Below are 20,730 nucleotides of genomic sequence, written 5' to 3'. Positions count from 1 at the left end.
CACCTCCGCTCTCCCCAACGCCGTTGTCCGACCCCCTGCAGCAACGCGTCGTCCCCTTTGTCTTAGCCAAGATCCGATCAGCACCGACGAGCTGCCCAACTCCAGTCGCTCAGCCACCCCACGGTGACCCCCGGTAGCCTCCACCTGCATCGCCTTCAGATTCGTCATCGGACATCGTGCTCTACCCGCGCTCAGATCAGATCCGCGTCGCGCCAACATCGTCGAATCGTTCGACAATATCCCAAGGCATGATCCCTCTTGCTCGTTGTCTCGTTAATTTATATTTTTATCTCAATTATGGATTTATTACGTATGTGCGTAGATTAGTTTGTGCTGATATGATATTAATTGTGTGGTTGTTGGAAATTTTGCGGTGAATATATTCTGCGAAACGATGAATAAGTATGTCAAAAATATAGTTTATGGTTAAATTCGTGTTGTTTGAAAGGAAGAATATATTTATAGAGTATTTTTACAATTATTTATAATGAGGAAAATATTTTAAAAGGAATTATTTCGAGAAAATAATTTATTTTGGATAAGGAGTATTTTTGAATACTTGTTATGACTAAAAGAATTTTATTTTAAGAAAAAGAGTATTTTAGATTATTTTATAAAATATCATAGAAATCATTTCTAAATAAAAAGGTATTACTGTTTATAAATAATAATAGAATATATTTTAAGAAGATCATTTTAGAATTTTTATAATGAGAGATAATTTTAAAGAAAATTATTCTTGGAATTAATAACTGAGATTTCGATTTTCGTGTGCAAAACATCTGTTAATGTTAGTTTCATCTTGCGTTGTTAATAGTAGATTTACTCTCGTATGTTTCTTATATGTGATCACGACTCATGTTCACACTTTATGACAATGACACTTAGCGTAACTGCATTTATTATTTCATGTTGAGAATCATGAGAAGTACATGACTTTAGTGATATGTATGACACAGTCAGGATCTAGAATCTCATGTGTAGTTGACCTAGAATTACGAGAATTGGGGTGAGAAGTCTTGGTCTATGTGAGCGGTTGGGATTGTTGATGTATTTCCAGGCTCGTGCCGGTGAAGTTTGTGTAGTCATCGGGGTGGGTCTGAGGAGTTGAGATATTTGTGAATGTTGATGTATTTTCCAGGCTCGCACCGATGAAGTTTGTATAGTCACCGGGGTGGGTCTGAGGAGTTAAGCTATTTGTGATTGTGGTTGTATTCCGAGCTCGCGCCGGTAAAGTTTGTGTAGTCACCGGGGTGGGTCTGATGAGTTGAGATATTTGTGTATTCCGGGCTCGCGCCGGTGAAGTTTGTGTAGTCACCGGGGTAGGTCTGAGAAGTTGGGATATTTGTGATTGTGATCTATCAGTTATCCGATAATAGGAGCCAGTGACCTATTGTAGGATGACTAGTTACATGACTTAGATTCTTGGCTAAGTATGATTCTTGTGAGATGTAGATCAGTTGTATTTCTTTCCATACATAGATCGAAATAAATATTTAATTATTTACAATTCGAGACATATGGTATATGGTATATACATGAGGGTTTCCTTGTTTGGATTATTTCGTTCGACGTACTACGTCTCTTGTTGTAGATTTTTAAGTATTAATTCCATTTATTGTATGACATTGTTGCTTAGATGGTTTCTGATCGCTACCTGCATGATCTTGTTACTTGGTTGATTTTTGGATTCTTCTGATTATTAGTATTCCAGTTGCATGCCCCTATCGTTATTACTATTATCACATGTTCTATTTCTATTTCTGTTATCGCATTGACCACGCATATATTATCATTACTGTTATTGTATTTATTTCTGCCTTGGGGGATCTTGCCGTGTGTTATACACGCTGACGTACTCCTATTTTCTGGGTGTACGTCAGATTTAGGAGACAGACAGCCTCAGTTCGGAATCATACAGGAGCCAAGGATTCTCAGTCGGGTGCCTTGCAGAAGGAGTAGAAGAACCAGCTGAAGCGTAGTGGTTTTCTTTCGTAGTAGTAGTTGGACATTAAAGCTCTTTTACCGTACTTTTCTTTAGTTGATGTTGGACTTAGTATTTTAACAGTATTTTCTTTATGGACTATGTATTTCTTATTTCCTAGTTAGACTATTTTATAATAAGGGTATGTTAGACCCATATTTTATGTCTGGAATGATTTACTTTTGATGATATGTCTATTCCTTATTCTGAGTTGTCTTTATATTCTTGCTATTTGTGATCGGGGACCTGTAACTTCGTATTGTATTTATTTCTAGACGCTTAGCGTATTGGATTGAGAAGAAAATAAGACAAAAAAGGGTAGGGTATATTTCTTCTCAATCTAATACGTCTCGGGCTTGTTCATGTTCCGATTCCCGAGTATTTTGGGAAGCGGGGCGTGACAATGTGTGTGTAACCAATGAGTATAAATAAAATCAAACTCGAATTACTCTAGCAAGCAAAAATATAACAATTAAAATATAAACAAGCTAGATAATGAATTTAAGAAAAAATTCTCTAAAAAAGAGGGATAAAGAATTAAGGTTGAACTCCACAATGATGAAATCGATATTCTCCTCTTTGTGAAACTTTCTTCACATTAAACACACTTAAACTCTCTCGAAAACTCAGAAACAAACTGCCCAAAACTTATAAAAAAAACCTTAAGAAAGACCAAAGCAAAAGGGATATTTATAGACCAACAAACACAACTGCCAAAACTAGCCTTTGCTGCTAAAAATAGCTGATCGGTCGACTGACGATGTGCGTCGGTCGACTGATAATGTGATCATTGGCTGAGTTGGCAGATTCTGAAATTTTGCGTAGTTAACCTTCTAAAATCAATTAAAAATAAAAAATCAACTCCAAAAATAGTAAAATTTTGTATAATGTTTTTACACATAACGATAAACATGTTAAAGAAAGAATTTCCTAAATATCACTTTTATTTGTGAGAACTCACTATTTTAAATCAGATGTTTTAGATTCTGAAAATTGCTGAACACTTAGTTTTGTAAAATCAATTTAACATAGTAAATCAACTCAAAAAAAATAAAACTTTGGAAAATATTTATACATATGATATTGAACAGTTTAGAAAAAGAATTTTTTAAATTTCATTTTCCATTTGTGAAAACTCATGTATTTTTCAAACTATTCAAAAATACGAAAACGTTAAAACTTGATTTTGATATAATTTCTTCAAACAAGTTTTGAACCACTTTAAAATAGATTAATAGATTTAAGAAAAGATATAAAATAGCGTAATCAAGTATTTAATCTATAAATACATTATTTCCAAAACAAAGATGATAAATATGAAAAGAAACTATATGTATATATAACTATTAGTTTCATCTTGTACGATTTAAACTTGAAATGATGAAATGAATAAAATGTGTATGTGTATGATTGAGCATAAAGCATAACACATAAAGTAAACTCATAATCTACAAATAATATATCCAAGCAAATGATCTTCATTAGGTTCAATCTTGGTAGCATGGATGAAGCGCGATATTGAATCTTGACTTGAATTGTGACGGTTTCATTCCGTTTTCCTTCTAACCTCCTTTGAATATCATTGTTAAGCTCAATTCTAACCAACTTCCAACGGAGGACATTTGTATAGATTACCTAACAAAACAAATGCAAACACTTGGCACACGATGTTAGGAATTGTTTGTTAATCATCAAAACTAGATTAGATATAATAGGCTCATAAACATGAGACCTAACACATAGATTTGTTGGCATCAAGTTTTTTTGCACCATCAACCATACCTATGAAATGCATTTAAACCAATCATATATGAAGGGAAAAGTAAATCATATTACCACAAAACAACTAAAATCCATCAACTATCATATTCATAAAACACACATAATTATACAAGACAAATGTAACAAGTAACAAATTAGTACAAGTCTTAGATAAATGAAAATAGAGTTTGACTCTAAAGGATTTTAATTACATTGCACACATGAAATTAGTCTATTCCAGTTGTTGTTGTGTCACCTGGATGATGTCGGGCACAATAATCTACCCACATTTCCCAATCAATTTGATTCCTACGAGCTTTCCATTCATTTCTTGAATTTGTTCTCTCTGAGTCTGTGATTGAGTAAAGTCTACCAAGTTTTCTCCATCCTCATTTGCTAACTCACCATCATCAACTTCACTCTCCACAGTCTCATTAAGGAAGTCATCCTTAGGATTCTCTATTGCAATATAGTTATGAAGTACTGCACAAGCGAGAGCAATATGAACTTATGTGTGAAAAGGGTAATGAGTCTTTGTAGAAAGAATCTTGAATCGATTCTTGAGTATTCCAAATGCACACTCAATTTTAGACCTAAGAGATGAGTGTCGTAAATTAAACAAGTCTCTTCTATTTTTAGATGTTAATCTGACATACTCTTTTAGATGATAGCGCATACCACAATAAGGAGAGATGAAACCAAGCATAGTAGTGTATCCCGCATCACAAATGTAATACTTTCCTACATATTACATCATAAGAAAGTTAATAATTGCTTGAATTTTAAAAAATTATAAATTTGTTAAAAACTTAATTTTATTACCATCATAGACTCTTGTAGGCATCGAAAATTGCCTATAGGTCTCAACAACCGGTGCAGTCTTAAAGAGCGACGATGAACGTCACCATCCGATCCACAAGAGTCCAATTGACGTCGACGAACGATTGAGGTGAATCGACGAGCTACGTGAGCGGATAGGATTTCGGGACAACGAAGACCCGGACAAATCGGGAATCCGGCACTGTTCACAAAAAAGACAACACCCTTCATGCCTCGACCACTCTACAGATAATCCAATCACCAGAGCGGATCGAACTCCTCGTCAAGCATCCAACGCACCCGGAATCACTCAAATCCGAGTTCGGACGAAGAATCTACAGGGAAAACAATAATACACCTCAAACGGAGTCCCGGGAAGTCGAAACACCCCGGGGGTGTCTAGGAAAAGCCTAGACACCCCAGGGGTACCCCAAGGGTGTCTCGAAATAGCCCCCTAAGGGCCTTTGTTTGAAAGGGAGGATTTTTGGAGAGCATTGGCGAAGCCCTGCTGCAGCAAAGAGTGACCGAGCGCTTCAACCAAGGAGGAGAGGTCGACATCAGTCTTCATCACCCTTTTTCCCCCCTCTTTCCTTAGTATTAGCCTTTAGCGTTGATACTAAGAAGAGCTAATACCTCGTTTTAGCCGAGGTATACGCTTATAGCTTCTAGATCTCACGCGGATCGACGAAGCTCTGTCCGATATTTCTGGATTAGAAGTTTCTAGATCTCACGCGGATCGACGAAACTCTGTCCGATTTATCCGGACCTGATCTGATTGCCCCGGTGGTCCACGGATATCAACATCCCCGTCACAGGCCAAAGACCCACGCAAGCGAGACCGCACCAAAACGGGATCTCGTGTTTATTTTCGAAAAGTTGTAATCATTGTTTTGTTGCACAAGGAGGTCTTATAAAAAGACCGACTTTTTATCGATTCTCGTTGTAACGTTTAAAGTTGTAACAGATTCAAAAGCAATGAAAACAGCGACTTTCACCGAAAACAACTCTCAATCCATGAGGTTGTGGTCTTGAAAGTGCACTTGAAGGACTCTATAATCGTTAGCTGAGCTCTCTCATCCTGCTAGCATGTATGTGAATAATTTGTTTGGGGTGCAAGCCACAAGAACATTCTGTGTCACCCCTTTGCAACTTCTAAAATGTGCTACAAGATTACCAGGTAGCATAGCATCAATGTGTGTTCCATCTATCATTCCAATACAGTCTTATAAATGTAGACAGATTTGTTAACTTTAATTTTATTTGTAGTCTTTTGAGAGTTGTGTTGAAAAGATACCTTGAAGTAAGGATAATATCGAGGGTTGTTGGCAATCTCTGATGGCACTTGATTTGGTGCTTGTCGAACGTAACGGACACGCAATTGACAAATGGCGTACAAAGCCTTATTGAAGTATCTACTAATTGTTTCTCCCGACCAAATGAAGTTAGATCTTAGTACCCTATTTTTAGTTTTATGACCCAATTTATTCAAGGATATTACAAGTTGTTCTCCAACCATAATGTGCCTAGAGTCTTTAAGTTGGACATCTATCCTCATCAAAGTTATAAGCTTGTCAAATGTAACTTTACGCATTCTTACATAGTCTTTACAACTAGTAGAATAACCTTTGAATGTCCTAGACAATTGTGCAAATTTGTACCTTCAATTCACTATCTTTTCTAATCTAGGTACATGAGTGATACACCTTTGTCTAGATTGTAATCTCTTTATAAAAGTAACCATCATTAGTAACACCGTCATAGCACCCCAGATACAATCCTCATCATCATCTCCTCCTCAACATTATCCATCTACAATGCCATACATGCAAATAGAATGTTACATACATAAGCAAAAATACATTAATAACATTGCCAAAATGAGTTTAACTTAAAAGTGATTATAGAAAACAAGTTTATACTTATCGAGGCAAAGTGTAACTTAAGACTAGCACTAATATGATTTATTTACAAATTGTCAAACTGACACTAATAATCAAAATCAATGCCTATTTTGAACTATCCAATAAACAAACGAGCAACATCAAACAATGCATTAACAAAAAATAATACAAGGTTTACAGATAATAGGCCTGTAATCATGATAACTAGAGTGTAGAAAAAAAATAATTCATTATCAATATTAGCACAAGCCAAGTGTATAGACCTATAGGCATGAGAATCCGCGAGATCATATAATGAATTTGGGCATATATGATTAAGAGCTGCAAACAGATTTAAATTTCGACAATAAAATAAAGAATTTAACACTAAGATGAACTTCTTCACAAGAAAAGGCCTATAAGGCTATGGAACCGAGAGATCATGTGGTAAGTTGAGTGCACCACACATTAAAATATAAGATCAACAATAAATTCTCAAATTTGAGAATAAAAGACAAAAATCCAACATTGCCTTTTTATTTGAAATACAGATATATTGTACGGGACATATACTAATTTGTTAGTTTTCATTGTGAAAATACCATCACTTGAGGTTAAAGAAACAATCAAAATTTCACAAACTTGATTGTGGTGGTTATGCAACATGACTTAATTATTAGTTTATTTTGCTCATATATTAACAAGTTATAGTTCTAGTTCATTTTACTACCAAGATAGAAAACCTAGAAAACCTAATGAAAATAGTTTATAGAAAGCTCTGTTAAATCTACTTACATCACACACATAATCTCACAAATATTTATGATGTTAAGGAGCATGGAAAGGAAGTGATTAAGATGCACTCATGGACTTGATTTTGATCCCTCATAAAAACTTACCCAAGTCTGAAGGATCATCAATATGCTTTATAGGCAAGAAATTTTGAGAGATTGTGATAAATAAACAAAAGACAACATATTTCAATAGAAAATCAACAACAAGTTGCCAATTTTGAAAAATTCAGCAGTATTTGAGCATGAAATTGAACAATAGTATACTTTAATTAAATAAAAGCAAGCACAACATGCAGCTGAGTGAGAGGCGATTTGATTAAAAAAAGTAATTTTTTTCTTTAAAAAATGAATTTTTACCTTCCTATTTGCTTTGATTTCAACAACAGGAACCACCAGGTTCGGAAAAAGCACAAATCCGAACTCCGATTCGCTTGAAAAGAGAGATCTTTAGGAACATAAGGAGACCTAGTGTTTTTTCCCCCAAATCTTAAGATGAGGTGCAAGAGGGAGAGGGAGTAGCAGCGATCTTAAAAGATAGCTGATATTTTTCCTCAACTTTTTACAGATGAGAACGAGAGAGACGGAGCAACGATCTAGGGTTTTCTTTCCTCTCGGGAACAAGAGACGGAAAGGAGAGGGAGAGATGAAATGGTGGCGCGAGCTGAAAGACCCACGAGAAGCTACCCACTTATTGTGTCCCATCTCCTAATATTTTATTATATCACACCCCCTTTTCCACAGTTTCACTTCCACCACTTTCAGCCTCTACTAAAGGATTTGTTTTCCATCAACATTCCAACCTTTTCTCTATTTGTGAGAAAATTTTCCTTTTTTTTTTTTTTATGAAACAAACACAAGAATAGGAAGTGTTTTATCATCATTTGATTTTTTACTGACAGCAACAGTGTCTTTCCACTTCTTTCCAACTTTTTTTGTTTTTCAAACAAACACACCCTAAGTAGAAATGGCTTCTCTATTATTAATTGTTCTATTTATTTTTTTTTTCTATGCCTCCTTTCTTATTATATGTTTTCTACATTTAAAATGAATATGAAAACCTTTCAACTTTCTTGACAGTAACCATCCACTGTCTTTATCTCGATGGTACCTCATCCTTGACGTCTAAATATTTGCGTCCTCTTGATACCTAGCTAGTATGTTTCATGAATGAAAATTACCTCAAATCTCTCTTTTTCCACTATTTTATGCTCATCTGTATGTACTTTTAGCATGTGGTGCCCAAGATTGTGCGCAAGGGCAATGACCGCTGTCTTCTGATTGTTTCCTTAACAGTTCATAGTTAAGGTTGAGTTTGTTTTAAAGCTCAACTATGAGATACCCAAGCTATACGCAATCTACGATGATGACTTACGAGCACACTATAGGCAATACGGAATAATTTGCCATATGATTTTCAAAACCTCCTGAGAAGGAAATGAAAATCTCTTCAATGCCAATTTGAGTTCTTGCAAACAAACCAACGACCAACGATGCATCTAGCCTGCTTCATTTCGGATAAAAACATACCTTAGTAGCCAAATAACAGCTTCAGATTTGCTGTTTCAAATTTATCTTAAAGAAGATCCTGAATATAACTCTTCAGGAGAGAGCTGTCTATTAAACACACTATCAAACAAAACTTCTTAAATTTTCAGTCACCCTGAAACAATGCCTCTTTCGTTTATCTCTTGTGCGTTATATATGCAACCATACGGAGGAAAATAGATTCTTTCTTGTGAAGCTTAGATTAATGTCTTCTTTCGCTCGATAATTTTCCAACCTTGAAAATCATACAAACTTTGGCTTCAAATGTTTTCAAATCAAAGGCCAAACAACCAGCCATTTCAATATCTAACATCAAAAGCAGTCGAAGGCTCCAATCCATATATATATTAAATAAAAAAGGAAAATTTTTGAAGCATCAAGTACTAGATTTTGTTTTTGTTTAAATACAACGTACACAGAACATATGGTATACTCAAGCCAAAAAAAAGAAAAGAGAAAAAACAAAACTATAATCAAATAATCATATATATTATATATATATATATATATATATATATATATATATATATATAATATCTTATATATAATGTTATCCATCCTCCAGCAAACTTCCCTGCTGAACATGCATGCATGTCGTGCTGCAATATTTGTAATTATACCTGTGGAAAGGAATTTTTCCAGCCAAGGAAGCATTACAACATGAGCAAGCAACATCATTTGAGCATCCTTTGGATCCAGAATTACTTGGAGCTGCTACTGTGGCATTTGTTCGATTGGCATTTAGAGCTGCAATTCTTCTCTCAGCAGCAGCTGCTCTCTTTTCTCTTTCCTCTGCCAATGTCCTTTTTTGCTCCTCCTGAATAGAAACATAAAGTAATTTAAATACCAAAAACAAGTTAACAAACTAATTATTCTTATTGTTGTGGTCTAACCTCTTTAGAAATGATGAGTCTGCCACGAAAATATGGCTCCTTTTTAGTACTAGCAACTGGGACAGATCCTTTCCCTTGTAACGCAGATCCTTGGTCATTTGGAGAATGCAGAGATACATTTTGGGCTTCGGCAGCCTGGGCCTACAGTCACAGACACAATGTTGACAGTATAAATCAAGCAGCATAGCAGAAAACAAGAAAATCAAAATAAACCATTTTAAGAGATGGCCAGATGAATCTCTCTTATCCAATACAGTTTTAATAAATGCCACTTACATGCCTAGATTTGAATATTTCCAATCTTCATGCAAATTAATGGCACGATAATGATATGCTGAAGAGGTAAGAATATGTTTATTTTGTTTATTGTTGCTTGAAAAAGGATTCTGCTATATGTGGCTCCTTACGGAGAAATGGCATTTCAACTGTTCAGTCAAAAAAGAAGTGTCTTTCCACTTTTTTTTTACTGGATAGAGCCCGTGGTGTAAGTGATAGCAGGATCATACTGCCATAATTGTAAAGGGCCAGATAGTGAAGAGGTGACGGAGCTGGATGATGACAACATGGTGCTGGTAGGAGAGAATGATAAATGCAGGGTAACATTAGTTGGAGTTCAGGTGTTGGTCAGATCCCAGATGCGAGGTAGGAGAGAATGATATATGCAGGATGAGAAACTTGAAGGTGTAAAAAAAAGATAAAAAGTTTATTTAATCAGAAGAAGGCGCTATAAGCATTGAAGAGATTTGACTGAAGGACTGCTTCTGAACTAAAATTACTATAACAATAAGATAAGTAGTTGAAGCTTGGAATTTTTTTTGTGGCACACCTTTCTCTAAACAATGTAGTTTCAGTTATAACTAAGACACCAAGACTTTGGATAATACATATTTATGAAATCAAAATTAATTTTAATCAAGTTTAGTTGGACATAATAAGTACATGAAGCATCAAATTGGAACCTTCTTTTTGCTCATAAGAAATAAGGTTGGAACTAAATTTCAAGCCCCTGAGGTGGACCCAAGAAAGACTTCAAGGCTAGAGGCTATTTACTACAGTTCTTGGCTGAAGTGAAGGGGGTGTTTGGGAAGGCTTATTTTTTGGTCAAACGAGCTTTCAAGCTTGCTTTTTTATTTCTACATGTTTGGTAAAATGCCAAATAAGTTAGCTTATAAGTCTCATTTTAAAAAGCTGGTATACCCCAGCTTTTAAAAACAAGCTTATAGCAACAAACTAGTCCGAATAAGATACAATTTAGTGGATGTCAAGGGAAATATATTAGATTTATCAATCTAGTGAAGACTGCAGAATCAATAACCCAAGAATCTTGAGATGAAATAGCAAGACATGAAATAACTGGATGAGCCTAAGTAGATATATTAAATATCCTTGGCAGAACCTAGTTGCATTTCTGAATAGAGAATCATAATCTGCTTTTTGTGAAAAATAAAGCAGGTAGTGCCTGACATAGCAGTATAATCCTTTATACTTGGGAGAGTTGAGACCATTAAGCATAAGAGAAGGAGAAGGGTTGCTGTACATGGATAGTTTTTTCTCCCAAAAATTGAAAGAATTGCCATGACATCCAACTACAAAAAAGCACAAAAAAGACACTATGTTTAGAAGGAAAAATGATAAGGGAGACAAACCCTGAAACTAATGCTTATACTGAGACCACAAGATGGCCATTTGCTAGCACGAAACTTAATGGTAAACCTAACACGTCAGAAAATCTAAATATTCACGAAGTTGTTGACTGCATGGAAGCTACTTAAAAAGTCAATGCAGCTGCTTATGAAAGATGAGTCAAGAGAACATGTTTCTGCTATAGTATTTTGTATGACATCTATCTGGTGTAACAAACCTACCCCACACTTCCAATCACTCTCTTTGTTACTAATATCTCCAGAATATGATAAGTCAAAAAGCTAATAGTGGTCTACAATGATATATTTAGTTGCAATGATAGTTGATAGAACAGGTTATAGTATCTCTCAACAAATCAAAAGATGTGAAGCAACAATAAACAATATGAAATAAAAAATCATTCCAAATTAGTACTCCTTAAGGAACTACCGCAGACCTTTGCCTTCTCTTTTGCTTTTCGTAATTTCTTCAATTCTTTTGCTTTAGCTTTCCTCTTGGCATCCTTCTCTGCCTACAAATGCATACAACTCAAGTTATAGGTAGCAATACAACTATTAGGTTACTCAAGAAAATTTTAGCTGGCACTATCATGGAAATCTCTTTTAACTTAAGAAATTATTTTAACTTAAATTTCTTTAGCTAGAATTATGTAAGCAAATGCAGCAGTCAATGTACAGGAGTGAAAAGGAATACCGGTCAGTTGAAAAGAAACAACAAGACAAAATGACCATTTTTCCCTTATAATTATTGGGGAAAAAGTATTGGTGAACTCTCAAAGTATCAATTAGCGTATTTTCCCCCTAAAACTATGAATATGAGCCCAATGTGGTCATTTTATGAGCCTACACTAAAAACTTTAACAGATTAATGGTGTGATTTTTTTCCTTCTTCTTATTATTATTTTTTGCATTTATTGTAATTTTTACAATCTAAAAAAATGATTTTTTAAAGGGTTATATGGGTAAAATGTTTTGGGAGAAAATAGTTTAAAAAAAAAAAATTTAGTTAGAGGAAAAAGAAGATAAAAACTGATAAAAACACTATTACTTCATTAATCTGTTAAATATTTGACTGTAGACTCACAAAATAACCACATTGAAACCATAAACATAGTTTGTGAGGCAAAATAGGTAAATTGATACATTAGGGGGCAATTTGAGAGTTCACCAAGGCTTTAAAGGGGAAATGACCATTTTGTCCAAAAAATAATACCAAAACTGTATGAGATCCAGCTACTTTTGCAGGAACTAGTATAGGCCAGACATTCTCTGTCCTTGCTGATATAAGCAAATAGATAAATACCAAATATACTGAGATTTATGAGTAACAGTATCAAGGAGCTGGTAACCAGATATTCTGTCTTTTTCACTCAAAGATGTGGCAGTTTACCCAAATTATAAATAGGGGCAGAAAGTACTCAAATCACATATCAGCTCATTTCGATATCCTAAATGACTTAGCATAAACTAGACAAGTTCGATATAAAACAGGACCAAACCAACAGCGGTCTATCAACTTATATACAGAAGAAGCAAGAGCATGTAAAGACACAAGATGAAGTTTCATCAGTAGAGAATAGTAACAGAAGAAGCAAGAGCGTGTAAAGACACAAGATGAAGTTTCATCAGTAGAGAATAGTAACGTTATTAGTCAATCAGTTAATGATAATGGGGCTGGTTTTGGTGGATATTCGTGTTGGAGAGAAGGGATGAGTAGTGGGGGAAATTTGAGCAGGTTAATATGACCATGTAGAATACCTGCTTGGCCGCCTGAGACTCCTCCATTTCCTTTGTCAATGCACTAGGTACATTGGCTACATGCCAATCCCATTTGTCAAGGTTTGAAGCCATATATCTTCTAAAGGTATTCCTGACTTCCTTCTCTGTTGCCAGCATATATGGAGTTCGACCATGGGCATCTCTGATACAAGGATCCAAACCTTGTTCAAGAAGATCAAGAGTTCCTTGAGCATCACCAGATTTTGCTGCCTCATGCAGTGGCGTCGTTTCACTTTCACAAAGTGATGAGCCTATATTTTCACCCTCACTTGGTGAACACTCTACAGCTGGTCCAGCTAAAGATTCATTTATCACCAAGCTTTCTTTTAAGTGGTTCTCAATCATTTGCCTATTGCTATTTTCTTTCTTGTGAGCAAATGAAGCTAAGACTTCCTCCAAATTGGATTTTGATTCATTCTCATAGGCAACACGTGTCAAATGGTTATATACACGTTTGGCTTCCTTCAGCGTTGGCCTATGAACAGTCACAGGGACATTACGAACAGGATGGCTATGTAAAGTAAAATGTGGCTTCTCCAAATCAAAAAACATTTGACGGTTCTTTGCAGGAGCATAGACAAAAATGCATGAGGCGGAATCAATATACGGCTTCCAAGTAACAAGCAGTTCCTGAATTTCCTGCAACAAAAAGTTAATAAAGAAAATAAGAACTTAAGGACACACATTTGGAAAGGGTACTAATAACATTTCCAGGATATAAACATGATACAAAGTGATCACAGTACACGAGTATCAGGCCAATTCACACTGACAACACTAATCCATGCATCCGGCATATCTACATAGGTAAATTCAGAACTAAAAATTAGGTATTTGTAACATGACTGCATGGAATATGGTCGAGTTCAATCAGAATATGTTTAATATTAAAAACTTTCTAGCTCATTCCACTAGTACCTTACCTTTTTTAGTGCAGCTTCATTATGCCTGCGAAGAGAAGAACCTGCAGAATTTGCAGTTTTTCCAGTTGCATCTTTGGCAGATTGTATCTTGCCAGCCTTGGCCCTAACAACATATCTGTAGATTGATGGCAGAGGTCACAACGCAATGTAAAGGGGCAAAAAAACAAAGCAAAGGCATGGAGGAAATGAATCTGCAACACCAATCCAGTAAAATTCAAGCTTTTCTAGCTCCATGGATATATGTATCTAATGCATACAACAAGCAATCTGTGGCCACAAATTAGGAGCAAACTTATTGACTTAGATCAATAACATCTCTGAATTCATCAACCATTAGGATGCTCAATTTTATAAACACAATGCCAAATGTCAATTTGGCAGATATAAATCAAAAAGGTAGATCATCCAAAGAAATCATGTAACAGCAAATAATAGCACAATATGAAAATAAGGCTTGAAAATGGATCACCCATACAGATATAAGTTGGAAGTTTTAATCCTCAAAGCAATCATAAAAATACAGTGTACTAATAAAAGAAGGCATCAAAGAACAAAATATGCATCACAAAGTGGTAACCCTTGTGATTTAGAAACTGATTTTAATAAATAGTTGTAAAGAAATAGAACCACAACCAAAAGATGTGGCTTGAAAAGCAAAAGTCAGCAGACAGGCTTCTTCAGAAGATAATCATTATGATAGTGAAGCACAAGGGTAAGGATAATGAAATTTATACTGTTCTGCATCTTGTGCAAAAGAAGTGTACTTATAATAAACAAATAAACATGCGTTAACCAATATAAGCACCTCAAACAACCCTTAATCCTACCAGACTGATGCTAAATAGAAACATCATGAGGTCGTCCAATGTCAAGACACACCTGTAAACTAGAATACAATCCAGGAAATTAATATGGAAAAATGACAAATACAATGCAGTTAAGAAATTATTATACTAACCTATGAAATGTTTTGTGGGCTACAACTGAGTGCCCATCGAAAACACAGCCTGCAAAGTGTCCACCGCTCATAAGGAGAATGATCCTTAAGTGTGTTTTATCTCGTGGCTCGCGAACCAAAAGTTTTAATCTACTGATCAACTCAGCTTCCTCTGCGTATGCGGAAGATCCAGCATTGGCTATATTGCCTGACTTACCATTCTCAAGCAAAAGGCCTTCAGACTCATCCAGAATTATGCTTCTATGAATAGAAATTATCTCTCCAGAATGGAGGTGGAGATAAAGTTTCTGTTTATCTCCTTCTTTTCCCTTTCCCGATATGCCCAAGTTTGGGATGACACCTTTTTCAAACTCATCCTCTGAACCAGATATGCTTGATACATCAAAATCTTCAAATAAAGAAACGCTCTCAACCTCAAAGTCTTCTTCCTTGATAGTTTCCTTACCAGCAAGGCTCAGTTTAACCTATTAATTCAAAATGCATAAATAGACAGTACAAAACATTTATGCGTACTAGGATGTGTACAAGTCATAGAAAGGGAATGATAATAGCTTTGCTGCAGGAAATTACATTCAACTTTATGGCGTAGACAAAGCTAACAAACAATACACATTTTTCAACATATATTGCATTCTATACGTAAAAAAATTAATTCGAATATTCATATAAATGGTCTTGCCTTTTTAACAAGAAGTCGTTTGATTAATAAAGTTTACTTTTCGTCTTTCTGTCACCACCAACATGACGAGCAAGAAGACATCGGCACGAGATGATTTTGAGTCGATTCTGAGAGCCTCCGGACCTAGAACCCGTCTACAGTCCGGAACCATCGAACGAGCAACCTATAGTAGGGTTCGGACAAGACGCCCTTCAGAAGATGAAGAATCTGATGCCGGCTCCGCGGTTGCATCAGATAATACAGTATCCAGCGAGGGACAACCCCGCGAGGCACTTATGATAAGTGCAGAGCAAATGGCCAAGATGCTTGAAGACGCTTTGGTTAAGCAGAAAGAAAGTTTCAAATTCGAGATGGAGATGGCCATGCAACAGATGAGAGAAATGCAAGACCAACAAATCCAAGCATTAGCGAACCAACAAGGCGAGCAGAATCATCGTAACCCGGTTAATCCGGAAGATGAGGATACAAATGCTCGTAATACCAATGATCCTCCCGTCAACGCAGGGGGTGGTAATGAGAATGCTGGCGAAAACACCGGCGAAAACCTGAAGATCAAGAACCTCGAGAGCAAAATCAACACATTGATCTCCGCTCAAGAGACGAAGAAAACAGGCATTCCTTGCCCATACCCAAGAGAATGGGAATCGATCCCATATCCGGCGAAGTTTAATCTAATTAACTTCACGTCGTTTAATGGGATGGGTTCATCTACCCAGCATTTGATTTACTTCAAATCGTACTTGGGGGTGATCTCTGGTAATGAGCCTCTGATGGTGCGGTCATTCGTCGGTACTCTTCGCGGAGCCACCTTCGATTGGTATCACCGCCTCAAGCCAGGCAGCGTAAACAGCTGGGACGATATGGAGACCAAGTTCCTAGCCAACTTTTTCGACGACGACACCGAAGTATCTATCGGATCGTTGCTCGATGAGAAACAGAAGGACGGAGAGTTAGTCGACACCTTCGTCAAGAGGTTCCGGAACAAGGCGATGAACTGCCGGGACCCGATCACCAATGAATTCATCCTCCAGACATGCCACAACAACCTTTCGCTGGACGTGTTGGAAGCAATGGGCACAGCACCGTCCAAAACATGGCAGGATCTGAAAATCCGGGGAGAGCAAGCTGAGCGATTCCTCAAGAGGAAGAAGGCGGAAAGAGGCCAACCGGCGACGAGTGTTCCAAAGCAAAACTTCGTCCCACGGGGGAAAGGTAAGGCACAAGCTAATGCAGTTGATGCTAATCAAACCTTTCAATTGCAACCACAGCAACAAGCACCCCAACAATCTCGAGGACAATGGCAACAACGGCCTCAGAAGCAGAAATCTGCGGAGCCGAGGTTTCCTAAAGTGTACTCCTTCAAGGATGATGAAGTTCCCGGCATCTTCAAATACCTGTTGGAGAACAACAAGATCCAGTTGCCGGCGATCGTGGATCAAGAAGGGGCAAACAAAGTGACGGACCCGAAGTATTGCGCATACCACAGAGCGGTCCATCACCCAATCAAGTCGTGCTACCACCTCAAGGACAAGATCCAGGCGCTTATCAATGTAGGCGTCATAACCCCGAAGCTGGCCAAGAATGTTGGAGCAAACGCGGTTTCAATCAGCTTTGGATCGGTGCCCACAACATGGTTCAAACCGGAGCGCATCACCAAAGTGGGGATGAAGAAAGTAAACGATGACCCACATGGACAGCGCCAAAAGGGACTTGTGCCACACACAGCCCCAAACGGCGAAATCCTATGGGTTCATCCTGACCTAATCGAAGATGAACAGTGGGCGACTTCCTCGAGAAGAAAAGGTAAAGGCAAGTCTTGCAATGCCACAACCGCAGTCTTCGTGGAGGATGGTGACGAAGCTCCTACCTTCCCGCTCTCCGAAGAAGAACAAGAAGTCTTCGCCACCAGAAGCGGAAATGAGTATCACTTCAACTATCCACCACCTAATGAGCAGGCGGTGAATAAACGGGGACCAGCCAAAACTCTCACGGAGATGGGAGTGATTACAAGTCCTACACCGGGTGAAGAGGCTCGACGACAGCCGGTGAATAAACCAAAAGAGAAGAATCCCCAAGAGGTGCAGAATCCGAAGCAGTCTCGTTTCAGCCGCCCGATTGGAAGAGACAAACCGGAGAGCTCGAACACTCCGCACAGCTTCGACATAATGGCTCAACTAGCCAACATTCCAGCACAGATAACGTTGTATGAGTTGCTGAGGTTATCCAAGGAAACTAGAGAGGCCCTACAAGAAGCTTTGGCCAATGCAGAGGTATTTCTGACTCAAGTCAAGCCGGTGCCTGAACAGCCAGAACCGCTGAGTCAACAGTGCAACATAGCGACTAAAAACCTTCCCTGCATTACTTTCACCAAAGAAGATATGCAGACGAAGAATTCGAACCACGATCGGCCGTTATATTTCGTCGGATACATTGGCTCCAGCCAAGTCAACCGAATCCAAGTGGATCCGGGTTCTGCTAACTGACAACTATAGAAGTAGAAGGAGAAGAGCACTAATAACTAATTGGCTTAACAAGCTTTTGGCATATATAGAGCTAGTATTTATCCTTTCTTACTAAGAGTTATTTGTGGCTTTCAAGAATTGTGCTATGGGTTTGAAGTTAACTTTGCTCATCTAATTTAATTAAAATTGTGCTCGTGTTTTTAAGTGTAGTGTGATTTCCGCTTTGAAATTAGTATAAGATTAGGATTGCTTCATGGATATTAGAGATATAACGTTACAATTATCATAATATTTAATTTTCCCTGCCTCCAAATGCACAGGGATGTCTCTTTTATATCCACATGCACACATGTAAGACATGCAAAATTAGCAAAATGGCCTTGACCCAATTACTGATCCAATTAACAATGACCTCCTTGTACTACCTAATATCCAAAGTAGTGTACCCTTTCCCATTGTATGATCCAAAAGTGTACTAAGCATCTGGAAACACTAGTTTACATTTAAAGACAAATAGGCAAAATAGATGATAATATAAAATATCATTACCATAATCAGCACTATCAACTAAGCCTTCCACTTAAAAAAGGGAGCCGCCTATTGACCACCAGATTTCATGAAATATTTGACAGTTTTATAAACATTAAAGCTCTAAATTGATGCCAAATTCATCGACTAAAGAAGTATGGAAGAGTGGTAACTGCAGTAACACAGTATAGAGCAGAACTGCAGCTTGAACAAACATTCTTGAAGTTTGGTTGGACTTTATGTGCTCAGCGTTTCCTTCTTTACCGATATCTAAGTGGATTTTCATGATACGCTGTTTCTAAGGAGAAGACTGCACCATGGTGTCATCACTGAAGGGCTAGAAAACTAAGAATCATGCTCCCTTCCAGTGCAAGAGCAACAAAGTGTACACTGGTGACACAAGGCACCACTAGATTGCTTACTTTATATATCCTTTATCTACTTTTACTTGCATTTACTACTTAGGACACAACTATATTTAGGATAGAATACCACTAAGGAAAATAAAATTGTAAAATTCTAAATGTAATTTCGAGATACAATTATGATAAGTTACATGGGGACACCACTTGGAGGAAATCCTAGATCTGCCGCTGCTCCGTTCTGCAGGTGAGCAGAAAACACACAATTCTCTTAACTTCTTTCTTATTCATTTTTCTTCTACTACTAACGGACTGGAGTCTGGCGCCCAAGGTTGTTGATAGCGGATCGCGTCGCGTCACGGCGAGGTACCGCTTAGGGTATTTCGGGTTATTGCAGCAAAATAGCGGCAAATAGCGCACGGTCAAATAGCGGTCAAATATAAATATATTTAAATATTCTAAATAATAAGAAAAATCATATAAAAATCTAAAAATTCTATAAATGCATACTTGATGCCTAAACATGAAATAGATGTGTGATAATTACATAATATTAACAACGTACTATAATTATAAAGATTAAAGAATGAAAAAAAAAACGTACCTGTTTATCCAAAAGATTGTTATTTGTCCCTCTTCAACTTTCAAGTCTCTAATATAAAAATGCTCAACAATAAAAAAATCATTGATTAGTATCATCATCATCATATTAACTACTAGAAAGTTGACCTAAAAAATAAAATATTCAAGTATAGATAAATGACTAAATGAGCAAAGCAAGATAATATCATGAATCGTGATAGATAATATCAGTCTACAGATACTAGGCAAGCAATAAAGATCAAACTCCAAACACATGAAATGTCCAAACTCCAAACTTAACACTCAAAAGTCTAAATCAAAGCTAAATAAAAGCTAGAAGTCTCAAAAGTGAAGTGATTAAAGTCTGAATTTGAGCAATGACGCATCATCACTCATCATCCTCATCATCAAAACAGGAAATTATTTTAATAAAAAAACCAAATTTGACGAGGAAAGTAAAAAGTCCATACATTGAGACGATGGACGTCGGATTTGAAGTGGATGCGCTGGTCGTGCAGAGAATCGAACTCAGACTTGCAAGTGTTGCAGGTCCATCTTGGGACTGCCTCCTTCTCATCGATACCGAATCCATTAATTTCTTCTTCTTCTTTATCGAAAATAGCGGCCTTTGATCCCCCGTCACTAGGGGAACCGAGACCAAGGTCAAGGTCCGATGAGGATGATGATGTTGGGAGAATAGAAGAGGACAGAAGGCGGCATGAATCGAAGAAATCGGGGGGGAGATCGAAGAGTGATCGAGATGTCGGATTGGTTGCTGCTCTGTTCCTTTCGCCCGTGGCCGCCATTGAATTAGAGAGCGAGGAACGGGATGACGAACTCGTTGTGGGTTTGGTTTGGCTAATGAATTGGCGGGCCATAAATGGCTATATTGTTTTGTCTTGCCAGATTTGGTTTGGCTAATGAATTGGCGGGCCATAAATGGCTATATTGTTTTGTCTTGCCAGATCCATTTAACGTTTTCTACATGGGCGTCTTCTTACCGGCCCATTTAAAAAACACGCTGTCCATATTTACGCTGCCCATTCAAAAAACACGCTGTCCATATGATTAGAACAATATTTATGTGCAATTCTGCAGTGTCTAATATAATCCTAATTGCACATAAATATTGTTCTAA

General features: G+C 37.1%; 1 protein-coding gene and 2 long non-coding RNA genes across 4 annotated transcripts; all 3 read right to left on the bottom strand.

Annotated features, from left to right (window-relative positions):
• On the bottom strand, positions 3,832 to 4,580 carry LOC109837938. Its single transcript, XR_002246506.1, has 3 exons — positions 4,568 to 4,580; positions 4,402 to 4,486; positions 3,832 to 4,228 (listed from the first exon to the last, which is right to left on the bottom strand). It is a non-coding gene; the product is annotated as an uncharacterized LOC109837938 (long non-coding RNA).
• LOC109837937 lies at positions 5,574 to 7,951 on the bottom strand. Of its 2 annotated transcripts, none has more exons than XR_002246505.1 (3): positions 7,596 to 7,951; positions 5,859 to 6,373; positions 5,574 to 5,768 (listed from the first exon to the last, which is right to left on the bottom strand). It is a non-coding gene; the product is annotated as an uncharacterized LOC109837937 (long non-coding RNA). The 2 variants fall into 2 exon arrangements; XR_002246504.1 differs by having other exon boundaries at positions 5,574 to 5,726; positions 7,596 to 7,950.
• On the bottom strand, positions 9,131 to 20,445 carry LOC109837936 (ankyrin repeat and zinc finger domain-containing protein 1). The gene is made up of 7 exons (XM_020406320.1): positions 20,063 to 20,445; positions 14,980 to 15,443; positions 14,022 to 14,136; positions 13,078 to 13,737; positions 11,757 to 11,831; positions 9,677 to 9,817; positions 9,131 to 9,600 (listed from the first exon to the last, which is right to left on the bottom strand). The coding sequence occupies exons 1-7, from the start codon at positions 20,396 to 20,398 to the stop codon at positions 9,334 to 9,336; spliced, it is 2,058 nt and encodes a 685-aa protein (XP_020261909.1). The 5' UTR covers positions 20,399 to 20,445; the 3' UTR covers positions 9,131 to 9,333.

This window comes from Asparagus officinalis, chromosome 4, assembly GCF_001876935.1.
Source record: "Asparagus officinalis chromosome 4, Aspof.V1, whole genome shotgun sequence".
In the NCBI taxonomy this organism is placed as follows: domain Eukaryota; kingdom Viridiplantae; phylum Streptophyta; class Magnoliopsida; order Asparagales; family Asparagaceae; genus Asparagus; species Asparagus officinalis.
This window is presented reverse-complemented; position numbering and strand designations above follow the sequence as displayed.